The sequence below is a fragment of the Eulemur rufifrons genome, chromosome 15 (assembly GCF_041146395.1).
Source record: "Eulemur rufifrons isolate Redbay chromosome 15, OSU_ERuf_1, whole genome shotgun sequence".
NCBI lineage: Eukaryota > Metazoa > Chordata > Mammalia > Primates > Lemuridae > Eulemur > Eulemur rufifrons.
The window spans coordinates 13,074,283-13,100,252 of record NC_090997.1 but is presented as its reverse complement, the minus strand read 5'-3'; the positions used below and the strand labels follow the sequence as shown (position 1 = coordinate 13,100,252).

At 55.7% G+C, this 25,970-nt stretch overlaps 1 protein-coding gene across 2 annotated transcripts; it reads right to left on the bottom strand.

The window, feature by feature from the left end:
* Positions 1 to 1,167: 1,167 nt before the first annotated feature.
* Positions 1,168 to 25,941, bottom strand: TMEM63B (transmembrane protein 63B). 2 transcript variants are annotated; one of them, XM_069488417.1, is made up of 25 exons: positions 25,885 to 25,930; positions 25,697 to 25,783; positions 19,538 to 19,720; positions 19,191 to 19,270; positions 18,914 to 18,952; positions 17,861 to 17,951; positions 16,395 to 16,432; positions 15,280 to 15,422; positions 15,131 to 15,182; positions 14,530 to 14,638; positions 13,776 to 13,846; positions 9,517 to 9,597; positions 8,925 to 9,048; positions 8,341 to 8,474; positions 8,063 to 8,200; positions 7,772 to 7,925; positions 6,732 to 6,838; positions 6,384 to 6,470; positions 6,062 to 6,127; positions 4,716 to 4,878; positions 4,018 to 4,123; positions 2,887 to 3,054; positions 2,518 to 2,633; positions 2,267 to 2,347; positions 1,168 to 1,956 (listed from the first exon to the last, which is right to left on the bottom strand). In XM_069488417.1, the coding sequence occupies exons 3-25, from the start codon at positions 19,694 to 19,696 to the stop codon at positions 1,765 to 1,767; spliced, it is 2,499 nt and encodes an 832-aa protein (XP_069344518.1). In that variant the 5' UTR covers positions 19,697 to 19,720; positions 25,697 to 25,783; positions 25,885 to 25,930; the 3' UTR covers positions 1,168 to 1,764. The 2 variants fall into 2 exon arrangements, with proteins under 2 accessions (XP_069344518.1, XP_069344519.1); XM_069488418.1 differs by lacking the exon at positions 25,697 to 25,783 and having other exon boundaries at positions 25,885 to 25,941.
* Positions 25,942 to 25,970: the final 29 nt, after the last annotated feature.

The following is a 25,970-nucleotide window of genomic DNA, read 5'->3' as shown; positions in this document are numbered from 1 at the left end:
TTTTCTATGGACTAGGGGTGGGCTGGGGGGGTGGGGAGGCGGAGCTCAGGCAGTGATGGCGCAATGGGGATGGGGACAGGATGGGAGTGGCCCTAAGTGCAGAGGAAGCTCGCTTGCCCTCGGCTCACGGGGTTGGGGGGCTGGAGGGGTGTTGGGGCTGTTGGAGACGGCTGGTACCTAACAGGCTGGACTGGGACTGGTCTGCAGCCCGCGGGTTGGGGACTGCAGATCTATAGGCCTTTGTGGTACCTGTTTCTCCTCCTCTGAAGCCTCTTCTCTTCTCCGCTCTGGGAGTTCCTTGACTCATTTTCTTGTTTTCTGGGTCCCACTGGTGGGTGGTAGGTGGGGTTGGGCAGGAGGGTGCTCCAAGGGGCCTTGGGAGTCACCTGGTCATAATCCCAGGTTTTACCGATGAGGAAACAGGTGCAGAGAGGCTGCTTTGTCAGGGCTGCACAGTGTGCTAGTGACAGAATCAGGACTGGAGCACAGGCCTCCTGGCTGCTGCTGTGAGCGCAGCTCATACTGTGTGCGTGGGTGCAGGCGCGGACCGCACAGAACGTGGGTTTGAGTTGGGTCTTGGAGAATAGATAAGATTGGGCTGCAGTGGGGAGGGGCTTTCCAGGGAGGGGCTCAGGCACTCTTGGGGAAGGGGCAGACGGGCTGGGGCCAGGCTCACTCTGAGACGCTCAGGAGGGCCTTTTTCCTGGACCATGTGGCACTTGTGTCCTTGCACAGCCTTTCCCTCCTGAATCTCCTTATTTTTTTTATTTACTTATTTATATATTCTATTTAGAGACAGGGTCTCGCTTTGTCACCCAGGCTAGAATGCAGTGGTGTCCCCATAGCTCACTGTATCCTCAAGTGATCCTCCCGCCTCAGCCTCCCAAGTCTCTGTCCTGTGTGTGTCGCTCAGGGATTCAGAGGAAGGGTCAGAGGGGGCGAGGCTGGTGTAGTAGCCACCTGAGCCCAGGCCCTTCCTGCCTCTGAGACCCCTGTGAAGTCTCTCCTGGGCCCCACTCTTCTCTCCAGATAGAGAAATGAGACTCCGAATGAGAAGTCCCTTGTCCAGGGTCACGCAGGGACCCCAAACAGGCCCTCCAGACCAACGGGAGGGTGGGGAGGCCCAGCCCATGTGCCCAGGACAGCAGCACAAGTCAGACATCGGCCTCAGAGCTTTTCTCGTCATTTTTATTTTAAAGGAAAAAAAAAAAAAAAAAAACAGTGCAAAAACCCATTTTCCAGTGTCAGCCTTGCCCACCCCATCCCCAGGTCACCCCCCAGTGGGGCCTGACTCTTCCTCCCACTCAGCACCCCTTCCCCTCTCATGCATCCGTAGGGGCTGGAGGCTCCACTTCCCTGGAGGACCGATCCCAGGGGGAACTGGGGGGAGGAAAGAACTGAGGGGGCTGCCCCGGATCCGCCTGCCCCCCAGGTCTCCAGCCATGGCACCAGGTACCCCTCTTGGCTCTCATTAACCCTTTCCTGGCCGCACTACTAGCTGGGGGGGGGACACGGATCTGGGGGAACTCCCTCCACACCCCTCTTTGCCCCGGGGCCAGCTCGGGGCTCTCCTCACTGAGGTTGGGGGGCTCCCTCCCTCCCTCCATCATAGGGGAGAGTGGTGAAACCCCCAGGTTTAAATACCTTAATGAAAGCAGGGGATGGGGGAAGAAGGGGCCTTAGATCTAATAAATTATTAGCGTTTTAGTGTCCGTGGGTGTGGGGGGCAGGGCAGGGCGTGGCCTCCAGGGCCCCTCCCTCCCCTTACTGGTGAATCTCATTCTCTATGAGGCTGTCCTCGCAAGACTGGAAATCTGTGTCCGTGAGGCCATCGGGCGGCATCAGCAGCTCCTCGTCTTGGGATGAGGATGACGGGGGCTCGTCCCCCGAGCTCCCAGGAGCCCCATCCCCATCCCCGTCCACCTCTGAGTCCTGCAGCACCTGAGCGATGTATTTCTGAAGGGGAAAAGGCGTGGGGGGTAAGGCGAACGGCTGCCCCTCATCAGTGGGAGGGGAACCCTCAGGAATATCAGGGTCTGTAGGGGACCGTGGGCCCGAGGACAGTGGAGCATGCAGGACACTAGGGAAGGGCAGAGGTCTGCTGTCAGGGAGGGTGGGGGACCGCCCTCCGCTAAGCCACATCTGTCCTTGCCCTGGGGTCTGGCACAGGCTTCCCTTTCTGGAGGACTAATGTGACATCCAGCTTTGGGGCTGAGTCTCAATCCGAGGCCCCTCCCCACTTCTGGCTGTGGAGCGGGACACTCACCGCAGATTTGGGGACAGCAGCAGCAGTGGGGGGCCGTCCATTGCTTCTGGGGTCCACGGTATCTGTCTCTGTGTGCTCAATCTTGAGGGGCCCAGAATGAGTCAGGCGGTGGGGGGCACATCCTCAGCCCCAGTCATGGCCCCACACCCTCTCAGCACCCCAGTTGACCCCGCCCTCAGCCCTCAGCCCCGGCACCCCTGCCCCCTTCTAGCTCCTGCCGCAGCCATGCCCCGCGCCCCCTTGCCCCACACCTTGTAGTTGTGGGCACTGAGGTATTTGAAGTGTCCGAAGCAGACGTGGCAGAGGCAGATGACGATGGTGATGACCAGGACCACGAATGTGAACATGGACGTTGGGGCTAGGAACCCTGGTGTTGGGGGGGGGCAAAGAACGGGGCTGCTACCTCTCCTTTGGGCCCCCCAGGGCCTCCCCACCCCAGCTTGCTACGTCCTGAATGCAGTGCCCGTGCTCATGAGCCACAAGCCTCGCCCTGACCTCCCCTGGGCTCCCTGCCTGCCAGCCCTGTCTGCAGCCCCTCCTGCGCCTGCTCTGCCTGGATGCTGGGTGGAGTCCCTGCCCCCCCGCCCCCAGCTCTCTGAGGAGGAGTGGGTGGCCCTCACCCGTGCGCATGGTGGAGAAGAAGAGCAGCCAGAAGAGGCAGAGGATGGGCGCAGCCACCACCTGGTTCACAGCCCCCGAGTGGATCTTCTTGTCCAGCTTGGCCGGCAGGTAGGCGTAGTAGAGATTATACCTGTCTACCAGGTGCTTCAGCAGCATGTACATGAGCCCTGGGGGAAGCCACACGGGCCCTGACCTCGGAGCCTCGGAACGAGCACCGCTGGACCTTTGTGTGCCCGTCACAGGTTGTTCCAGGACAGAATAGCGCCCCATCCCCCAGCACGACCACAATACTTCGGCTTCCTCCATGTCAACCCCTTCATTCTGCAGCCCTCACTAGGAATTCTACCATGGGAAACCCGTTCACTTGGATCCACAAGCATCCCTGTGAAACTCTTATTCTTTTGTTCCTATGCCTGTCCCTAAACAGATGAGTATGAACTAAGTGACAAGTTCTATTTTCCTGGAGGTTGAGGAAATGGCAGTTTCCAATGAGGACAAGGAAGTTAGTTTGGGAGTTTGGAGCCTTCAATAACCAGGGAGGGTGGTTAAGGGGTTAGGATGTTAGTGGGGGAGAGTAGAGGCTACTAGTGGGGGTGATGGTTAAAGAGAAACTTTGCTAAACTCCTTCAAAAATGAAGAGAGACTTGCCCAAGTCACACGGCTCAGCTATAGCAGGCTATCTCCATGAGTGGCAAGCACCCATCCCCACCCTGGAATCCAAGGTCTCTCCTGAGTTTACAGGGCAGTATACAAGTGTGCCCATGGATGTCTGTGTAGGAGTGTGTGAGTCTGCGTGTGTGTGAACACGCCAGCCAGCATGTGCTATGTGTCCAAGTATACACAGCTACACAGCTGAGTGAGGGCACTGGTGTGGGTGAGTGTCACCATGCTGGGGTGACTCTGTCTAGGGGCCCAGCACACCAGCTGGGTCCAGCCTGAGCTGAGATGGCGCTTCCCCTCCTCCCCACAGGCCGGGCCCCAGACTGAGCCAGGGACCAGGCGGGAGGCCCGAGGGGCCGGTCTCCCAGCCAGGGCCCTGTCCACTCGGGGTGGCCTGCCTTCCTAGAGTGGAGCGGTGAGGTCCTGGGTCCCCCCGAGCAGGGCCCAGGTCCCGGCGCGGCGGTGCCTACCGAAGGGCACGATGATGGGGCAGGTGATACTGTAGGTCATGACCACCGTGAAGACGCACATCATCCAGGCGTAGGCTGCGCCAAACTGGAACTCGTAGGCCTGATGCTGGGGGGGAGATGGGCAGGAGGGTGGCTTAGGGGGGAAGGGACAGACTGGAGGGGGACAAGGTAGGTGGGAAGGGGAATGGGGCCAGGACCTCTGGGGCTGGGAAGAAGCCATGGGGAACAGGAACCTAATGACCAGGATAGGGTAGGGCAAAGCAGATGGAGAGGGGGCTGTGGCAGAGAGGGGGCTATGGCAGAGTGGGGGTCAGGGAGGGACAGTGATAGGGTCTGGGGAGGGGCCTTTGAGGGGCCAGGGGCAAGGATGGGATGGACTTGGGAATGGAGTGCCCAGAGCCCTCTTGTTGAGTTAGGACAGAGGGACGCTAGATCTAGGGACCCAGACCTCCCCAACTCCTATCATAGAACACTACTGTCAGAGCTGGCAGGGGCTTTCAGGGTTTCCTCTGTCCACCCATGGCGGTGCATATGGGAAAACTGAGGGCCCAGATAGCAAGGGGATGGCTAAGGGCCGTGGAACTGGACTCCCCAAGTCCAAGCACCCCTGTGCCCCCCACCCTAGCATGATGGCTGCTGTTTCTGGTTGGGCCACCAGGGGGCGCTGTGCCGGCCGCCGCTGCCCCAGGCGGCCATACCCGCTTCACGTTGCGCCTCTCAGCAGCGGAGCGTGCCAGGCAGAGCCGGATCATGTACATGAGCAGGCCCGGGATGCGCAGCAGGTCCATGGCGTTGCCGATAAAGGCTGAGGCAATGACGTAGTTCACGAAGAAAGCGCCGTTGTCGGGCAGGAACACACACCTGCGGGCACCAGGTGCCCTTGGGGTAACCCGGTGGCCGCCTGCCCTCTGCCAGCATGACAGCACACCACGCCTCCACCCCCCAATGTGTTTCCTCCATGTGGACACCCCCAGCTCTGCGCTGCAGTCCCCCCAGAGTGTCAACAGATATTTCTAAAGCATCAGATACCCTCAAAGTATGAGCATCACCCCAGAGGTACCCCTAGGACTTGCACCCCACAAAGACCACCTAAGGCCACTAGAATGTTCACAGCATAACTGCCTGCGATCTCTACAGACAGCTCCAGGAAGACCCTCAAAGACCCTGAAGGGTGTGAGTCTCAGGAACACCCCAGAGCTTCCTCTTTTAGAACTCAACCAGAGTTAAACCCCGAGTATGAGCCTCAGACACCTCCAAGAATTTCAGAGACGCTCCCCCAGACAGCTTCAAAGTGGGAACCCAGGAACCTTTGCCAATGCCTGAGATGCCCCAAGTGTGAGTCCAAGGTTATCACAGATGGCACAGAGCAAGACTCCTAGAGTTTGTGCCCACACATAAATGGTACGTGCCTCTCAATACACCCTCTCAGGGATTCCAGAGAAGATGCCCCATAATGAACTCCACAGTCACACCTCTGCATAGGAGCCCAGAACTTTAGAGATGTTCCCAGAACTTGTACCTCTTAAACACCCCAATGTGTGAGCCCCAGAGTCCCCCAGAAACACTCCCAGAGTTATAAGGCCAAAGCCTACCCCAAAATACCTGCTCCAGAGACCTTCATGGACACCCCAGTAACCTCCAACTCACTAGCTAGGTATGACCAGGATCCCACTACAGATACCTCCCCAAGCCTTGCAAGTGAAACTCCAGAGACTCCCATAGTTAGTCCCAAATATGTGCCCAAGAGATCCCCAAGTATGGGCCCCCAAACCCCAAATGAGGGTGATCGCAGCATTCAGACAGGCTATCAGCGAGTAAGACCCAACCCAGATGCCAGGGACTTCTCCCAGGCACACACATGAGACACTCCGTGGGTGTCTTCTTTGGGATGACCCTGCCAGACCTGTGATGTCAGCCCCTCTCACCTCCTCCCCGCTCCAGGGTTGGAAGCTTTGCTGCACCTTCCCACGGGGCTGGCAATGTCTCCCAGGCATACCCGCCCCTGCCATCTGGTCTCTTTCCCCAGGGGCCCCCGGTCACTCACTCAAACCGAATAGCTGCCTCAGCCAAGAATTTCTTATCAAACAGCCAGCGGAAGAAGAGGTCCAGGCTGCAGGGGAGGAGAGGAGAAGTGGGGTAGGAGCTGGGATGGCTCAGAACACCCAGGGAGGGGGAAGTCCCCCTTCTATGAGCCTCTGGGGAGACCCCCAGACATGTGGTGGGTAACTCAGGAGGCCTGGGGATGGCCAGGCTTCTCTGATCTTGTGCCCCTTGCTTTGTAGGGGAGGTGGGGAGCCCGAACTGCTCCCCTCTCCCTGTCCTGCAATCCCCACACCCTGGCTCCTGTCCCATCCTCTGAAACTCACCTGCTCAGTCCCAGTGAGGGCAGGAGCAGCACCATAAAGATGAGGAAGGTGTAGCACTTATGCATGGTGGTCCTGTTCTCCCCAGAGCTGGTGGGGGAGGGGAGCAGGGGCAGGGCACAGGGTAAAGATCAGATGAGCCCAGCCTCACACCTGCTCCCCCAGTCAGGACAGTGTCCCAGGAGGGGCCCGGGGGAAGGGTGGGCTTCCCAGGGTGAGGATACTGGGCACCATCCCTTCCCTGCCAGCTCTGCCCAGAGTCGGGGGCCTGAAGGGCAGAGGGCCGCCCACGGGGGATGATCATACACCTAGGGAGGTCACCGTGAGGTGTGGCATGTGCAGGTATCTCACCGTGTCCAGTGGGCTTCAAAGAAGGCCGAGTAGTAGACAATGGTGGGGAGCAGGGCCGAGAAGCACCACAGCAGCAGGGTGGGGAAGAACTGGGTGATGATGGGGTTCTGCAGCGGGACACAGAGGGACATGTCAGGTGGGACGGTCTAGTGGGCCCAGCTTGCGCTGCTTACCTCCTCCTCCCCCACTGAGCCCTGGGCCCCACAGCTCTCAGGGCCCCAAGTCTAGAATATCTGTAGGGCCAGGGGCAAGGGTAGGGGCCACAGGCACATGTACAACTCCAGGGTGAATAGTACTGATAGTATGTGCTGAACACCTACTATGTGCTAAGCACTGTTGAAGCACTTTCCATTTATAAATTCTCTGAACAATATTACCCCATTTTACAGATAAGTAAACTGAGGCAAGAAGAGATTCAATAGCTTACCCCTCCAGCAAGAGTAGGGTGGGCATTTGAACTCGAGTGGTCTGGGTCTTATGGATTATGCTATTATCACTGAGATTTTCAAACTTAGTGATAATAGCATAATATCCCTTGAACCTCCTTTGAGGTTCCAAGCAGGTGTGCTGCGTGCATGGCAGAAGGGGAGAGAGAGGGGAGGCCAGGAAGATGTGGGCTCCACCCTGCTGTCATCTGAGCAGCCTTGCTTTTCCACCTTGGGTTGCATGTTGATAAAGGGATCAGAATCTAAGTTGAAAGCCAATGATCCAGTGTAACCCTTCCACTTTTCAGTTGCAGAGACTTAGGGATGAGGAAAGGGACTTATCCAAGGTCAGGACTGGACCCAGGCTTTCTTCCCTGGGTGTTTCTCCAGGAGTTGGAAACCCAAGGGTGGCGTCTCTGATGGAGAATGTGGCAGGGAGCCCAAGGGCAGGACACAGAGGGGTCTGTAGTTCACGGCTGTGTAGGAGCTGCTTGGTGGGGCCAGGTTGCAACCAGCAGGGCAGGAGCTAGGCTGGGCAGGGAAGCAGGGACTCGGGGCCTGGCATCTGTCATGCCGCAGAGTGGAGGGGTGGGGGTGCACGGGGCCTGGCCTCACGTTGAGGTACTCCACGGGCTTGGTGACGTTGAACTTGTCCATGGTGGTGATGATGATGGCCGGGGTGGTGAGGAAGAAGAGGAGGATGAAGAGGACGACATTGATGACCAGGCAGCGCAGCCACCAGATAAAGCCTCGGATGGAGAGATGCTCCCTGGGAAGGCAGGGGAGGGGTCACTCCAGGGACTGAGGGCACGGCTGGCCCCCAGTGACCCCTAGGCCTTCCCTCTCCTCCCCGCCCCGAGCCCACCCAGGCTGGAGAAGCCTGCCCCTGCCACCCCCTTTGCTCACCAGTAGATATTCTGGGGGTCGGGGGCGTAGGACACGGTCCAGTTGGAGATATGGAGGGACTCGCTGCAGGAGGAGGAGCGGGGCTCCCCTCGGCAGGCGCAGCCCTGGCACTTGCACACGTTGAAGTCCTTCAGGATGCTGGGGGAATGGGCACCGGTTACTGTGGCACCAGGGGGGGACCCCACTGCCAACAGTGGGCCATGAGCGCAGGGACCTGGGAGCCCCAGCGGGCTGCTCGGGGAAGAGGGCTGGGGTGGGCAGGCGGGGCGAGGGCTCACATGGCGGTGATGGTCTCATTGTGGAAGGTGACAAAGGCCATGCCAAGAGGCTTCTCGTTCACCTTCTCCTTCTCCCGCTTGTAGTCTTCCTTCAGCTTCTGCTCCAGCTTTGTGTAGTACTCAATGGCCTCCACCTGCAACCAGGCCAGGGCCAGGGGCTCTGGTCGGAGCCGGGCGGTGCCCACAGCACCCGGCCCACACTGAGCCGGTGCTTCCTCTAAGCTTTTCTGTATGTATTCACTCACTCACGCCTCACAACACCCCCACAAGGTAGGTGCAATTAGCCGTCTACAGACACGCAAACTGAGGCTCGGAGCAGTGAGAAGCTTGCCCATGGCCCCAGAGTCCGTGAGTCCAGCACAGCGCTGCCCTTTTAGCTGACCTCTTCTGATCTGGGGCTTGAACACTTGGTCACAGTAGGGACAGGGGACGAACCCAACAGTGGGAACTGAGGCTTCAAAGACTCCAGGGAGGGGTGGGGACCCGCAGAGAGAGGGACCCCAGGCTTGCCTCCCCAGGACCTGTCCACCTCCTCCCCACAGACATCGGGGGCCACGGGAGCCGGCGGGCAGCCTGCACCACACCTGCTCGCAGCCTCGGACCACGCAGCAGCACAGGTGGCCGCAGGGCTTGGGGTTGATCATGGTGGGCACGTTCTCCTTGCTCTGGAGGTTTGTGAAGTAGAGCTTTCCCCGCTCGGCCTTCTTCCTGTGGGACCCGGATGCTCAGTCACTCACTGCCCGGCTGGCGCTGGGGAGGGAGCTCAGCTTGGGGGTCATCTAGCCCACTCCCCGAGGACAGGGGCTGTCTTGCTCTTGAATATGTTTAGGACGCATGGTTCAGATACGCCCCCATCCCAGGGTCTCCCACCCATCCCTTGAGGTCCAGAAGTTCTTCCTCTATTCTGGCCCAAACTTCTCATACTGTAGCCAAAGAGGGATATGTCCCTAGATGGGGTGGAGGCCGTGGGGACCCCTTTCCTCTCACAACAAACGCTATCCTCCAGGCCTTGCTGTTTCCAGAGCTTTACTAACGGGCACTCCAGAGGTTGAATTATAATCAAATGCCCTAGGAAACACCTGGAAGGAAGCCAGGTTCCTGTGTGGCAGCCAGGACGCCCCCCACAACGGGCAGGGAGCCCTCGGCGTCACCCTCCCCTACCCCCAGGCCCATTACCTCTCTGCATCGAGGAACATGAGGCGAGCCACGTTGTAACAGGGGCGGGCTTCAAGAACCGTGCAGTTGGGGTAGGCCTCCCTGAAACACAGTGCACCCATCGTCTTCCGCAGGGACCTGCCCGCCTGCCCCTGACTGTCACCCATGAACCCATCTCCTTCAAGAAACACATCCCCACTTCAAGCTGCCTCTTTCTTAGTCTACAAAAATGAAAGTTCCCAACAAATGAAACTCCAAAGTTCCTCCTCATGCTCATTCGAGTCGGGGAGCGGGTGCAGTGAGTGGGGACTGTGAGTGTAGGGTGGGCCGATGAGCCAGGAAGTGTGGGTGCACGCTGCATGGAGCTGGGGAAGCCCACGCTGTGGCCTGACTCTGGTCTGGGGCTGTGAACTGTAGGTGGAGAGACACTGTTTCCAGTCATAGGCTGTTCCCTTAATGCTGACCATGGTCTGACACTTCACCTCGAATATGGACTGACCTCAACCAACCCACAGCCCAGTTTACAGAACAGTCTCTGGCCTTGGCCCAAGACAGACAAGAGATTGATCCTGAACCCTGACCAGGGTGAGACTGACATCTAACCCTGCCGAAGGCTGACCTTTGACCCCAACCCAGACTGACCAATAACCCATACCTGAGACTGAACTCCTAACCGTGATCCCAGATTGATCCCAACCTTGACTTGAGACTGATCAGAGACAGAATACCCCTGACTCACTAATACCTGGTACCTGGCAGGGCTCAAAGACTGCTTGCTGATTGAGTGAAGGAACAGTTTTTAAATCTGATCGCACCGTTCCTTGATCCTGATCCTTTCTTTTTGTCTTAGGGATACGGTCTCACTCTGTCTCGAAGGCTGGAGTGCAGTGGCACGATCATAGCTCACTGCAGCCTCAAACTCCTGGGCTCAAGTGATCCTCCTGTCTCAGCCTCTTGAATAACTGGTACTACAAGGTGCACACTACGACACCTGGCTAATTTTTTTTTTTTTTTCTGTAGAGATAGGATCTCTCTATGTCGCCCAGGCTGGTCTCAAACTCTTGGCCTCAAGTGATCCTCCCACCTCAGCCTCCCAAAGTGCTGGGATTATAGGCATAAGCCAACATGCCTGGTCCTAATCCTTAATCTAGACTGAGTCCCCATCTTTTTATATCATATTAAAAAAGTATTTTTTTTTTGAAATGGGGTCTCACTTTGTCACCCGGGCTGGAGTGCGGTGGTGGGATCATAGCCACTGCAGTTATTTTATTAAAGTTTTTAATGAAGGGCTGGGAGCGGTGGCTCATGTCTGTAATCCCAGCACTTTGGGAGGCCAAGGTGGGAGAAGCACTTGGAGACCAGGCTGGGCAACATCGTGAGATCTCATTTCTACAAGAAAATTAAAAAATTAGCTGGGTGTGGTAGCATGTGGTCCGACCTACTTGGGAGGCTGAGGCAGGATTGCTCGAGGTTTTAGTGAGCTATGATTGCACCACTATGCTCCAGCCTGGGTGACAGAGTGAGACCCTGACTCTAAAAAAACAAAACAAAACAAAAAAATTTTTAATGAAGGGCCACCAAATATTAGACATGTGAGTTATGGTTCTGAAGATAGACCTCATAAACTCATGAGAATTTAGAAACTTAAATCTGGGATGGGGTCCTTGAAAATGTGCTTCCCAGGAGGCTAAAGGCCTTTCCTCTGACACTTGTTCCTCAAGCCGTTTTAGGTTTCCTCTTTGAAACCATGAGCCCTCACTCTCGCCAGACTAATCTCTAATCCTCTCAACATAATTACACAGGCTCCCTGATTCTGCACACAGGATATCCCCTAATTCTGTTGAGACAGTCCTCCCATCCAGACAGACCCCAAGCCCTCCCTACCATTGAGGACCAGCTCGAGAGCTTCACGAGGATGAGGGCTGCCTCCTGCTCATCACCACATCACAGCCCTGTCCCGATAGCTTGCACAGAGTAGGTGTTCAATAAACATGTGCTGAATGAATGGATCAATGAAATGCCTATTCCATAACGCCCATCTCACTGATCCCCAAAACGCCCATTAGGACTAGAGTCTCCCTCATGGGCTGACTGCTAATTTAATTACAAACTGTTTCCTAAACAAACCTACAGGCCAACCCCTGAAACAGGATCTTGAGCTCCCCAAGGACATCAATCAGGTCTGGGTCTTCTCTGCCTCCCTGGTATGATGCACATAGTAGGTGTACAACAAATGTGGGCTGAATGAACGGATGGCTGACGAGCAGGGTTTGCTTCCTCACTGCACCCAGGTCTCTGCTCAAATGCCACCCTGTCACAGCCCCTCCCTGCCCAGCCCGTCAGAAATAGCGGCCCTTCCCAACCCCTCTCACCCTGTCCCCTTCCCTGCTTTGGTTTTCTTCTCGGCACCGACCCCCACTTGACACAGTGTCTATTCACTTGTTTACTGTCTGCCTCACCCCACTAAAATGTGAGCCAACGAGGGCTGGGCTTTCGTCTGTGTTTACTGCTGTAACCCAGCTCCTGCTCCAGTGCAGGCACACGGCAGGTGCTCACCAGAGATTTGCATGAAGAATACAAAGAAGGTTATTATTTGATATAGTATTAAGATATTTGTATTAGAGAATAGATCTCAGTACTAGCTGACAACTGATTCCAACTGGATGGTAATATTAAGGTGTCACCTAATTCTGAGCACACACTGTCCTTAATCCCGACCCAGACTGCCCCTCATGCTGATCACAGCTTGAACCTCAGATGTGACCCCAAATAGTTCTCTCATATTGACCAAGGATGACTTAATTTTGACTCCTGTGTTGTAAACTGCATGAGAGTTTACATGTTCCTGATTATGTATGCCTGGCACGTGGAAGATGATCAATAAACACATGCCGTATGACTGAGTGCCCGTCTGCTAATGCTGATTACAAACCAATCCTTAATCCTGTAACACAGGGCTCTGGAATCTGACCCTGACCAAACATTATCTCTGACTGGACCCCTACTGGCCTGATCCAGGACAATGACCGAACTCTGATTCAGGTGCAGTGACAGCAGATCTGTCAGACTAAACCCTGACTCTGACCACAGACTGAGCCCCAATCTCAACCTCAGACTGAGCCCTGATCCAGACCACCAACGTCCCTTCGCATGACCAGTGGCCAACACCTAATTCTGACCACAGACTAACCTCAGCCCAATTTCTGATCGGACCCTGGATTAACTCCTACAGCTGATCTGCATACAGTGAGCCCCCAGAGAGCTTGATAATACATTTTTTTTTATAGTTCCAAAGCCTGCCACAGTAACTTATGACTAACAGCACTTGAGGAAGTTCGCTGAGTGAACAGAGGAATGGGATAGGACCCCTAATCCTATAGTGCACAGACTGTCCCTACATATCCCTTTGACTCTTAGCACCTCCTCCTTTTTCTCTAGTTTCTGGTCACCCAGCAGTCCTGGAGCTTCCTCCCCAACAAGACAGAATTCCAGAGCTGAAAAAACCTCAGAGAACACACAGTCCAGGTTCTCCTGAACACCTTGGCAATTCACTGAAAGCCAATGAGCTCCTGCCTGCCATGTCTGCACACAAACACTAGAATGCCACTTATAAGTCTGAGGACATCATATACTTCAAATGGAGCCTTGGTCAACAACCTATGACCCAGTCCAAGCCAGGAGGAGGCTGGAAGTTGGGAGGAATGAATGACTCACTCTTCAAGTTTTTGTTATATTTTTCCCGTTTTTTTGTTTTTTTTTTTGAGACAGAGTCTCACTCTGTTGCTCAGGTTAGAGTGAGTGCCATGGCATCAGCCTAGCTCACAGCAACCTCCTGGGCTCAAGCAATCCTCCTGCCTCAGCCTCCCGAGTAGCTGGGACTACAGGCATGCACCACCATGCCTGGCTAATTTTTTCTGTATATATTTTTAGTTGTCCATATCATTTCTTTCTATTTTTAGTAGAGATGGGGTCTCACTCTTGCTCAGGCTGGTCTCGAACTCCTGAGCTCAAACAATCCACCCGCCTCGGCCTCCCAGAGTGCTAGGATTACAGGCGTGAGCCACCGTGCCCAGCCTATTTTTCCTGTTCTTACTTAAAGGGGGTCTCTCACCCAGCCTAAGTGCTAGATAGACCACCATGGAGTCATATTTCTTGCTTAATCTGACCCCCACGCCCCCGCTGCAGAGCTCCAAGTTAGAGGAGTGTGAGGATGTCCTTGCAGTTAAAAGGCAAAAGAGGATCCGCAAGGCATGAGGATGGGGCAGGGGCGGCTTACTCACTCAAAATGCTTCTTGATCTTTTCTGACTCTGCATATTTGGAGATTCCATTGATGAAGAGAGTCCGCTTCACCTGGGTGAGAGGGGCGTGGGTTTGCCTTACTGAGGCTCAACCCCAGAGGAGCCAGAGGATGCAGGGAAGTGCTGGAGAAGGAGGCTTTATTTCGAGGGGGTGGGGAGGGGGTGGGCAGAGAGGAGCAGACAGGGGAGGGAGGAGGCCTTAGGGATAAGACAGGTCCCAGGGAAAATGGGGGGAGTATTTCTAACAGGAATCAGGCAGCGAGCCTAATGGGAGGCACGTAGTCCCTTGCTCATTGAGGGGTTACAGAGGCAGATGAGAGGGGACTACTCTGAGATCCTTAGATCCTGAGTGCCCAGCACCGCAGCTGGCATGGAGAAGGCAGTCGGTACTGGCTTGCTGAGTAAGTGCAGAAGGGGAGGGAATATTATTACCATAATATCAACCACAGCTACTTCCCGAGTGCCAGGCACAGCATGGGTGCTTCCATGCTTTGCCTCATTTCACCTTCCCAGCAACCTTGGGAGAGGTGCTATTGTTATCCCATTTTACAGATGATGGAATTGAGGCTTGGGAGTTATATAACTTGCAGGATGGAGGCTCCTGAGCTGCTCTGCCAGGATTCAAACCCAGCTGGCCTAACTCTGCAGCTGACACCCCTATGGCTGAGGCAAGAGAGGCCTGGAGGGAAGGGAAGAGGCGAGGCGGAGGAGAGACCTGGGCTGTGCTCCACTCACCAGATCGTCCTCCTTGTAGCGCATCTTGGAGGTGTGTCTACGCATGCTGTAGACGGTGAGCAGCAGGTACAGGAAGGCGAAGGAGGTGTGCAGCCATAGCAGGTTGTTCCTGTGGGCAGCAGAGGGGACACATGGGAGCTAGTGGGGTCAGGACACACTCAGATGCCCCAACCTCCCAGTGTCAAAACCTTGATACAGACAGGGCCTTCTACTGCCACCAGTCTTCTGGCACTGACCCCTCACAGGGTCTGCCCACATCCCACATCCCCTAGACCCTGAGATCACTCCATTCCAACAGAAATGTCCCTAAGAAGTCATGTCTTCATGTCCTACCCACTGGCTACAGTGCCCTCCAACTGCCTCAGCCCACCTTCTCTGGTCCCCAAGGTGTCACCCTCCTCTTCTGTATCTGGTCATCCTTGGGGATCCTCCGCAGGGATCTATCTCTTCTGTCTCCTACCCAAGCCCTCAGGGACCCACAGCCATCTCTGCAGCCTCAGCTGCCTCTGCTCCAAACACGCCTGACTTTCCTCCCCACCCACGGTACAGCCCAGACTCTGGCCACAGACCCTGGCCCCACCAACCCGCTTCCCAACCTTACCCTGATTTCAAGTTGGCAATGGTGGTTCTCCCAAAGCTGTAGGCATTGTTCTCTGGGGGATGGGAAAGGGAGAGGATGATGGTGGGGTCAGGGCACGTCCCCTCCAACCCCCTCCTTTCTTTGCCCCAGCCGTCCTGGCCCTCACTGACCCAGCAGGTCCCCTGAGAAGTTGACAGGCAGCACGATGCCTACGGAGAGGACGCCCACGACAACCAGCAGCCCGATGATGTGCCGCTGGAAGGACAGGTAGTGCACGGCGTCGCCCCCACATTTGTCCCGGATCTCGTCATCCCTGCAACCATGGGCGGTGGACAGAGGAATTAGGGGAGGACCAGGGCAAAGGAGGGGGTGCAACTTGCCTCCCTGACCCACCCCCACCCCACATCCACCCTAACCCCTGCTCATCCAGGGCAGTACGGGGTTGAAATGGGACTTCTTGGTCCCCTGTTTTCTGGGAGGGGAGGGAGGAAAGAGAGGGAAGGGGAGGAGAAAAAGGATGAATGCATGGAGAAGGAGAGGGGACTAGAGGGAAAGAAAGAAGTAACAGAAAAAAAAGACTGCAGAGAGGAAGGCGATGAAGAAATATGAGGAATGGAGAGGGAAGGGAAAGGAAAAGAGGAAGATCTGAAAAGGGAGGAAGAGGCAGGAGGACCAGGAGGAGGACTGGTGAAGTGGGAGGGAGGACAGAAGAAGGGGAAGCAGCAGCACCTCACGGGTGTGGCTGAGGGTGTGGCTGAGCTTGGCGTGTGAACGAGACCCTTGGGGAGGGGCCTGGGGCCTGGGGGAGTGGGTGGTGGCAGTGCTGACCTGTCCGAGCTTCCTGCCTTTCTCAGCGCTCACTGCCTGCCGGACTCTGGCTGGATCTCCTGAGTTCTGCCTGCTGGACACTGGCTCCTGCCTGCTGCTGGCTGGCTGCTCCCAGCCTACTGACGCCCCCCACCCCTGGCTGGCTGCACGGAGGCTGAGGTGGAGGCTTCAGCCCCTGCTCTTCAGGGGTGGTAGGGCAGAGGGAGACAGGGCACAGGTGCTCCCCTGCCCCCGGCAGGGGGTCACACAGGAGATTGTGGAGTAAAGTGAGCATCTGGGGGCAGCAGAGGCTCTGACCCCCAGGGCCTGGCCTCCTGGAGCAGGGAGTAGGTGCTGGGCTGGCTAGGAGCGCTAAGGCCCTCAAAGCTGCTGGTTCTGGATTTTGTAGGGAGATGAGAGGTTCTGAAGTTTCTCTGTTTCTTTCTCTTTCTTTAGAGCTTGAAGAGCATTCACTTACTTTATCCTGAAGATGGCTGTCAGCCAGGAACAGAAACCCTGGGGGGACAGAGGGCTATCAGGTGGAGTCCCCAGCCCACCAACCTGACCCTCCCTTCCCCCTCAAGTGCCACCCATCCCATCCTTTTAACTGCCTCCAGGTACAGCTTCCACAAGCCCCCAAAGAAAAACCCCATACCCTAGGAACCAGCTCATGCCCAGGGAGGGGGAAAGAGGGACAGGAAAGGTCCCAGCCCTCAAAGAAGGAAAAAGACCAATGCCAAATTGGGTTATCTGTGGACCCTCATGTCCAGAGCTACAGGTTCCTGAAAATAACCTGCAGTTGTATGAGCCAGGGTGGGGACGGGTGGGGCTTGGGGTTCTAGGAAGGGTAGTGGATTTCCAGACCACCAGCTAATAAGGAGTTTGCTGTCAAAAGCAGAGGCGGGGACATGCTCTCAAGTTCCTGCTATTTATCTTCTGGTCTCTGGAGGGGCCAAAACCTAGGGTGACTGCAAGATATCTCCCTCACTCCAGCCCCCAGGCCTGCCTTCAGGGGGAGGGTGCGGATATTCAGGGGAAGGCTGGGCAGAAAGATCCCTCCCCCAACCTCCTACCAGGAGAAGGTCCAGGCTTAACACAGGACAGAGGAGAAAGGTACCTTTCAGCCAAGATGCAGGACTATGCTACCTGTTGCCAACATCACCCAAGTCTGGGGACCATCTGGACAGCTCTGGCTAGCAGGGGTGATAACTTTGCTTTGCCACTTACTTACCAGCAGGAGTCCGACCCAGGAAGCTGGCAGCCATCTTCTGCTGGGGCTGCTGTAGGAGCTGCCACCCCCAGGACCCCCAGCCTAAGCTGGACTGACCAGGGCCACCCCAGTATCTGAGGATTAGAGTTCTGACCAGGACCCTTACCCTCGAAGAATGACAGAGGGCCAGGCAGGTAACACTTGGGCACTGGGTCCTATATGAAGAGTCTAGGGGTAGCTGTGACCACCATGTACACGCATTCTCACAAACATGCACTGTCTAATGGGGCCACTGCCGCTCAGCTCCAATCCACAAGCAGGTCAGCTGGCCTCACACAGCCAGGGGCCACCAGCCTGCAACCTCTGAGCAACACCGCGGATTATGCATGATGTGCTAGGCAGGCTGGAAGGCTCATTATTATTACTAAAACCATATCTAAGGAAAAAAGGTGGCCTTAGTATTAACCAGCAGAGGTGGACACAGGACTCTGTTGTGGCAAACAAAGTTCACAGTTCATGGATGTTACAGTTGTGCCAGTTTGGAGGCTGTGACACGGAGGACAGGAGCTGGGAGTTCTGGGCCTGAGTGGTTATCCTGTGGCTCTCTGACAAGCAAGTTCCTTCCCTTGCTGAGGAGAAGGCCATGCTAGTGTCCCTGATTCCATTTGCTGGAAGCTAGAAACTGCTCGTGCCCCGGGGCGTGGGGGCTAATGAGTTCAGGGGAGGGCACTCACATTGTCCCTTTGGTCAAAGTCCACGGAGCTGGAGACAGAGGTGAGACGCTCATACCGGTCATGACTGTCCCCGTGCATAGCTGAGGCCACACTGGGGATGGGGGAGATGAGAGATCAGATAGCCTGGTGAGTCTGAGCCCCTGCGGAGCTAGAGGACTGCAGAGCTCCAGGGCCATAGAAGGCACAGAAGGCACAGAAAGCGCAGAGGCTGAAGCAGGGAGGAATGACTGCCCTCTGTCGTGCCCCCCTCTAAGATGCCTCTTCCTCTCAGGGACCTGGTGGGGGTGGTGGGAGCAACCCTGCTGGGCAGGGCCCCAAGGGAGGAGGGAATCTTCATCATCCGCGCTACGGAAGTTGAAGCAAGAATGCTAGAGGGCCCTGCAGTTCCAGAGTTGGCCAGTGGGTGGCGGGGGCAACTGAGCCAATGTTGCGCAAAGAGCAACCGGGAGGTGAGGAAAAGCATGGACCAGGAGAACCTGGAAGGGTTGGGGGTTTGGGGGCTGGGAGATTTCTCTCCGGTAGGGCCGTACCCTCCCTGTTCCCTGACCCCAGCAGCTCCTGCAACTCCAAGTCCAGTCCTACAGATAGAGACCACAAAGCGCCACAGAGGCCCCGACTGGGAGCTCCTTGGGCAGCCCCCTCCCAGGCCTCCAGATGTGAGCAGGGAACCCTGGAATACAAAGAACTAGCTGTTAGGGGGCAAGAAGCCGCTGGTGACGCCCAACCTTGTCTCTGCGTGACTGTGCCGAGGCTTTCCTGGAGGATGGCCCCTCCCCTCCCGCCCACCAAGGCCACAAAGGCAGGGACACACAGGGAGGGACTTCTCCCAGGCAGGGAGCCAGGGGAGAGATGAAGGGGAGCTGAGGCAGAGACAAGTCGGGGAGCCCCCTGCTCTGCAAAGCACACCGCCTGCGTTAATCCGAAACATGAGCCTGCAGAGGAGAAAACTGCAAAAAGAAACCAGCAACTTGGCAAGAAGAGAAGAGAAGCGTGAGAGAAGAAGAAAAGGGAAAGCTGGTTTAGTGGGAATGAGGGGGCTGGTGCCCCACATACTATTCCTGTTCCACTCGGTCCCTCTCCTGCCGCCGGAGCCTGGGGACAGAGAACAGACAGGGTTAGCAGGGGCAGGGGAGAGTCCCTGGGGCCTGGCAAGAGACAGAGGCCCGAGGCCCACCAAGGGCTCTCGTGCCCACCCATGACCACTGAGGAGCTAATCCTTCTTCATCCACTCAACAACGGGGGATGAAAGAGGGCTGGCTCTTTCCTATTCCCGAGAGCGCAGAACAAGGTGTACGTGTGCCGAAGGGAAGGGAAGGTCCCAGATCCTTACCTGTCTGCATCTGTCACCAAGGCCAGCCGCCCATAGTCCCAGGCCACCTTCCGAAGGATAGAGAATAAGAACAGCAGTGCCTGAGGGGAGACGGGGTGGTTGGCAGGTGGACAAGCTGTCCACTTGCTGGAATGGGAGGCAGGAGAGAGGGGCCAGAATTTAGTTTTAGGAGGGGATGACCCTGGCTTGGGTGAACGGTCAGAGGCTTGGGCTGCATGATGGGGATTTCCCCTGCATTAAGCCTGGGAAGTCAGGGTCAGACGGGAGGGTGGTCAGAGCTGGAGGTGTTTGCCAGGTACGCACAGGGCATGGGTGCCAGGGGTGGGGGGTGGCATGTGGGCACTCACAAGGAAGCACATGAAGTCAAGAGCCAGCACGGTGGGGACACCCCCAAAGGGCAGGCCCTGCAGGACAGTGCTGCGGATGCGGGCACTGTAGCAGTAGTCCTTGGGGTTGCTGTTGTTGAGGGCCGTGGTGCCCAGTGTGGCCAGCAGGAAGGGCAGCATGGCTGCTATTGCCGCATGGTCCTCCTGGGCAGAGGGCAGAGCAGTCAGCTGGGCTTGCCCCCGGCCCCCTCATGGCCCCAGAAGGCTAGCTATGGGGAGGGCAGTGAGGGCAGATCACCAGGCTGCCTGGGTGGGTGGAAGCTCTGGTCTCTGGAGATAAGGGCCTGGGAAGGGAGGGTTGAGTCACGTGGATTTACCTTCACTGGCTCTCTGGCTGTGACCCCACCCTGGGCCTGAAGAACTCAGCCCAGGGGCCAGGCCTGGACTGGGGAGACTGGTTTCACTAACCTGGAAGGTGTCTGTGATTCTCTAACTCCACCCCCATACACAGACACATTCTCTCCCCCTCTCTCATTCTGTCTTAGGCAGCGGGTGGAGCTGAGCCTGAGCAAAGACAGGGAGGGGTCTTAGGCCTGACGATTCAAAGCTAAGAGGAGGGGTTTCCAGGCCAGGGGAGGATGGGTCAGAAGCCAGCTGCCTCATCATGATCTTCTCTTTCTACCCCTATTAGAAAATGTAGTATGATTTCATTTGCTCAGAGTTTTCAACTCTGTTAATCATCTCAATATAACTGGCTTCAAAACAAGATGTTCATATGTTCTGGTTAACAGTTAAAAAAGAAAAAAAAAAAATAAGATGTTCAGCTTCAGAGCTGCCCCTCTGTCCTCAGAGTACGGGTCCCAGAATGGGGTCAGAGTGGGAAGACAGATAAAAAGCAGGACTGCCTGGCCCCAGCCACTCCTGCTCATCCTCATTCCTCTTCCCCACACGGTTCTCCCCTCCAGCTTTCTCACTTCTTCCCAACTATCTACACAGGGGTCTCCTGAGTGGGCAAGGACTACAACTCCCAGGGTGCCATGCTCCTGCCTCGGGAGCAGGGCTGGCTGGGAATGCTGTGCCCTCCAGCGAGCTTTCCTACTGGCAAAGGAAGGGAGAGTGGGTGGGGCCCCTTAGCCCAGGCCCCCTGCAACTAGGGTATTGCCCTCCTGCAGGGTCCCCTGCCACTGCTGAACCACTGCTGGGCTGCCCTTGATGCTCAGTGTGGATGGGACTGGCAAGAGGGGAAGGGGCAGCCAGCCCAAATGCAGGGTTTCTGGAAGTACTTGGGGACAGAGCTAAGCCAGGCCCCGGGGAAGCCCCCAGGATGGAGGAGAAGTGTGGCTGCGGCAGCAGCAGCAGCACTGCCCCGCCCTGTTCTACTGGGGGGCCCCTGGGGGATCCTTCTGCTGACAACAGTGAAGTTCTACCTTGTGGGGGGGGGGTCCCCAGGGAAGAAAGGAAACCAGACAAAGAGAGAGAACAACAAACCTAGAATCAATGACCGTAACTTGGGGAGCAAGTGTCCCTTAGCCTCCTGAGGTGACTCAGAGGGTTTCTCCTACCCACAAGTACCAGATTTTTCTCTGCCTCTTCCTAGCACTCCAACCACAGGGCAAGAGGCACAAGCTCTCAGACGGATGGGAAGCTGGAGTTGTTTATTTGTTTCGCTTGGTCCCAGGGAGTCTTTGCAAAGCCTGAATTAGGAAGGCTAAGGGAGTAACTGCTCCGGGTGTTCTTTTCCAACCCGAGCTGCCTTTAAAAAGGCACTAATTTAGTAATTGTAGCAGGCACCATTTGTTGAGTGCCCTCTGTTCCAAGAATAACATATACAAGATTTCATTTAATCCTCGACAATTCTGTGAGTGTCATTGCCATTTTAAGGTGAGGGCACAGGGGCTCAGAGAGGTTAAGTAACTTTCCCAAGATCAAACTAATAAAACAATGGACCCAGGATTCAAACCTAGCTCAACTTCTTTCTAAAGCTAGAACACTTTTCAGGAAATCCCAATGCTTTTCTGATGCGCCTAGAAAAGGACTCTGCAGACCATGGAAGTTTCATAAATGCTAAATGTTCTCAGGTTAGAGAACTCGAGAGTGCTGTGGAAATGTATGTGCTTAGGTGTGTAAACATGGGGTTGATGCATATATCTCTATGTAGGAGGAGGTAGGTGACTGCATGGCAGTCCATGGAAATGAAGAGAATCGTTGGCTTCTAAGTGGGGGTGTGTATGTGGGTGTGTCTAGGAGCCTGGGTATGTAAACATAATGTGCAGAGAACCCTGGGGCACAACGAGAGGTTAAAGGTAGGTGTAGGTATCTTGGGGGCCCCTAACTAGCCCTCCTTTCTCAACTCCCAACTCCCGTGCACTCCAGAAATCTCAGTAGCCCATTGCCATCCCCTGCCTGTTTCTCTCCTTGAACTCCAAGGCTCCACCAGGCCAGAATGAAATGAGTACAAGTTCCAAAGTACCATTTCCCCCCACCTCCTGTCTTCTCCACACCAAAAGAAGGTGGAAAATTCTGGGAGCTTCTGAAGGGGCCCCAGCAGGGTGAGTGAGGGTCCAGCTAGATGCTTAGTATCTGAAGTCACCATGCTCCTCTGCTGCCTCCCTCTCTAGGGTCACAAAGTACTGTCCCCTTCACAATTGCATTGATCCTCTCGCCTGCACAGGAAGAAGGCAGGGCATGCTCAGCTCACAATCTGACCCCCATTTTACAAGGGAGGAAGCAGGGACCCAGGGAGGGGAAGCAACTTGCACAAGGTGACAGGACAGGTAAGGGGTGGAGCCAGGGCTGGTGGCTCTGCCGGTCTGAAAGGGTTACTCTAAGCTCTTAATTGTGGGCGTGGGGTTGCTGGGCTTAGTTTCATCAAGGGCAGCTGCTCTCAAAGCCAGCACTGGGCTGAGCAGCTGAGAGGAGGGGAGAGACTGAGACAGAATATTTGGGGGAGGGGAGTGGCAGAGGGCAGTTCTTCCACTCCACAAAGGTGCCTGAGCCAGCTGTATCCCGGAGTTTCTCTAGTCTGATATAGAGGCTTTAGCTGGAAGTGTGTAGAGAGAGCGATGGAGGATTTTATTTGTACTTCTAGCTAACTTAAGGTTGTTATCTTACCATTAAGGAGTGTATGCATGGTGGGGATTGAGAGTTATAGATTAAAAGCTTTTTCTGTGGATTACTGGTGAACATTTAATTTAGGGTTTAGGATCCTAGCAAGGCGGTGTGGTCTGAGGTGAGGAGGTAAAGATGGAGGCTAGCTCTGTTATTATGTAACCAGGCCTCAGTCTTCCAATCTGTAACAAAGATATTAATGTCCTCACCCTATCCCCTACTAACTTCAGAGGGATAGGCAACAATGTATCCACAAGGATTAAAAGCAGTTGCAAAAGAATGCATTTGTTAAATGCTTAACTGTTACTTTGTGCCAGACACTGTTCTAAGCACTTTACAAATGTTAACTCACTTGCTCCCCATCACAACCCCAGGAGGACAGGGGTACAGAGAGGGTACATAACTTGCTCAAGGTCACACAGCCAGTCTGTGGTAGATCTGGATATGGACTGAGGCAGCCTGGCTTGAGTCTATGCTATTTTTTTTTTTTTTTTTTTTTTTTGAGACAGTCTCTCTCTGTTGCCCGGGCTAGAGTACAGTGGCATCAGCCTAGCTCACAGCAACCTCAAACTCTTGGGCTCAAGTGATCCTCCTGCCTCAGCCTCCCAAGTAGCTGAGACTACAGGCATGTGCCACCATGCCCGGCTAATTTTTTCTATTTTTCGTTGCTCAGCTAATTTTTTTTTCTTTCTATTTTTTTAGTAGAGACGGGGGTCTCGCTATTGCTCAGGCTGGTCTCGAACTCCTGAGCTCAAGCAGTCCTCCTGCCTCAGCCTCCCAGAGTGTTAGGATTACAGGCGTAAGCCGCCACACCCAGCCTGGAGTCTGTGCTCTTAACCACTGTACTCTGCTGCCTCTGCAAATAGAGGAGCCACTTCCACCAGGGAGGCGAGGGACACCAGGTACCACTAAGGAGAAATGTCACACCCTATTTCTACCTGCTTCCTTTTTTTCTTGCTTGTAGCTCTTAGAGCCTCCACTCAGCCTTGGGTTTCTAATTTCAAGTTCTGAGGCAGGTGTGGGGACAGGCAACATAGGCTGGTCGTTAAAAGCACAGAATCTAGGATGAGAAAGACCTGGCTTTTAGCCTGGGCAAATTACTTAATCATCCTGGTCCTCAGTTCCTTTATCTCTAAGATGGGAACAATAATCCAGTTGTGTGGCTGTTCTGAGGGTTAAACAAAATGACTTACGTAAAGCTCTTAATATAGTCCAAGGCATAGTATGGGCTCCAAAAATTAGCTGTTGTTATCAATAAGACGTGTAATAAAAGTGGTTGGTTTAGAGAAGGAAAACCGGTAAAAATCAGACTAAAATAAAAACATAGAATTTAATATGATAGTAATACGATAGAGCCCCTCAGTCAGGATGGGCTTCTTGTTTAGATCTAAGGGCTTATATTGTGTTAGGGACTCTGCCACTGAGTGGCAGAGAATGTCCCCAAACTCTTTGAACATACTTCATCCATCTGTAGCAAGCTGGGAGGTGGGGGCGTATGAGGGTGGTGCTGTGCCAGGATGGTCAGAAGTTCAGAGAAGAGAACCCATCACTGATGAACTACCAGGCAGGGTGCCAAGCCCTTTACCTGTTATCTTGTTTGATCCCCATGATAAACCTTGTAAGGAGATGGTAGTAACCACACTTTTTAATGGAAACTGAGGTTGAGACAGGTTAAATAACTTGTCAAGGTCACACAGCTAAAGAAGGCAAAGCTAGGATTTGTTTGCGTGTGTGTGTGTGTGTGTGTGTGTGTGTTTTCTGGTAGAGACAGGGCCTTGCTATTGCCCAGGCTGGTCTTGAACTCTGGGCCTCAAGTAATCCTCCCACCTTGGCTTTTCAAAGTGCTAGGATTACAGGTGTGAGCCATGGTGCCGGGCCTGGAGCTAGGATTTGAACCCAGGTCTCTATGATGCTGTTATATTGGAGAGAACTTGTATGATGTCCAAAAGAAGGTTCTTAGCTACCCACCACCTCCCTTCTGCCTTGCTACATCCCCACCCACCTACCCACCCACCCACAGGCCAAGACTACTGTTGACTGAGCCAACAGCAGGCCGCAGCATGTGCCACCTGGGCATGCCAGGACCTGGACCCTCTGGTGCCCTGGAGAGACAATCATGCTTGCCAGCACAACCCCACCTGAAGCCTGGCAGACACTCCCACTCTCCCCTCATCCTCGCCTGAGACTCAGGACGGGGGCCCCTCCTCAAGAAGTGTTAGGCACAGCATCATCTCCCAGGATGCTGCAGACCCAGAGAGAGGCAAGAGAGTGGTATTGGGAAGGAAAGCCCCAGCCCCACAGGGCAGTGGAGTGCTCAGGCTAGCCCGGAGAGGCCAGATCTCTGCCCAGGGGACCCAGGCAGGTGGCAGCATAGAGCCCCAAGGGCAGCCGGCCCCTCTGACCTCTCCTCCCCACTTCCCAAGCGTCCTTTCCTTTTCTGGGGAACGAGGCGCCAAGCTTTGGGACTGTCCACCCTAGGTGGTCAAGACAGCCAGGAGGGACAAAGCGCGCCCCCTCCCCCCGACAGGGCCTTTGCCCCACTCCCAGTTCCGTCTGAATCTTTTCCCCACCGCACCCTCCAACGCAGGCCCGGGCGGCTCATGAATGAACTGCACTGTGTGGAGCGCAAGGAGAGGACACGCTCCCGGGGCCAGCCGCCTCCCCAGCCCGCCGACCAGTCCCCAGACCGGCTGGGGGCAGCAGCCAGCCTCCTGCCAGCACTCGCAAACCCTGCCCTTGCCCAAGCCCGAACCCCTGCCCCGGGCCGGCTTCGGCTGTACGCGCCCCGGGAGCAGAAGAAAAGATAAAAGAGACCGAGGGCATCGGACTTGGCGACCCCGGAATCCAAAACTCGGGGGCGGGGGCGGCTGGTTCCCCATAGCGGCGGCGGGCAGGTGAGGCGCAGCTGGAACCCCGGAGGGGCACAGAGGGGACGCGCACCTGGACCGGGCAGGTGGGAGAAGAGTGGCACTAGGAGGCCGGGGGCGGGGGTCCCACCCCTTGGGATCTCCCGCGGGCAAGGGAGAGAGGGCGGCGCATATCTGGACCCCTGGCAGGGGCTGGAGGACTCACATTTGGCTCGAGATGGTGCGGGGTTGGGGGCAGCGCGCGCCACCGCTGGGTCCCGCGGGCCCGGGCACCTCTGGGTCCCGCAGGAAGCTGAAGGGAGGGGACGCGCAGCTGAGTCCGGGTTTTTTCTTTGGGTGGTGGTGGGATCCTCAAAGAAAAGAGAGAGGGCCGGGGAAGGGTCGCGTACTCACCCCAGGCGCAGACTCGGCTCCGGGTCGGAGCCCCTGGGTTGGGGCGGGGCGGGGCTGGGGGAGGGGGAGGGGGAGTCGCTGGGCGG

Bases quoted from the DNA above. Each gene is read 5' to 3' on its own strand.
- TMEM63B (XM_069488418.1), bottom strand. From the start codon at position 19,696: ATGCTGCCCTTCCTGCTGGCCACACTGGGCACCACGGCCCTCAACAAC. The intron at 18,953-19,190 runs GTAAGGATCTGG...CTCTGTCCCCAG, and splicing joins TTGGTGACAGATGCAGACAG to GCTCCGGCGGCAGGAGAGGG. The intron at 7,926-8,062 runs GTGAGCAAAGGG...CTGCCTTCCCAG, and splicing joins GACCCCCAGAATATCTACTG to GGAGCATCTCTCCATCCGAG.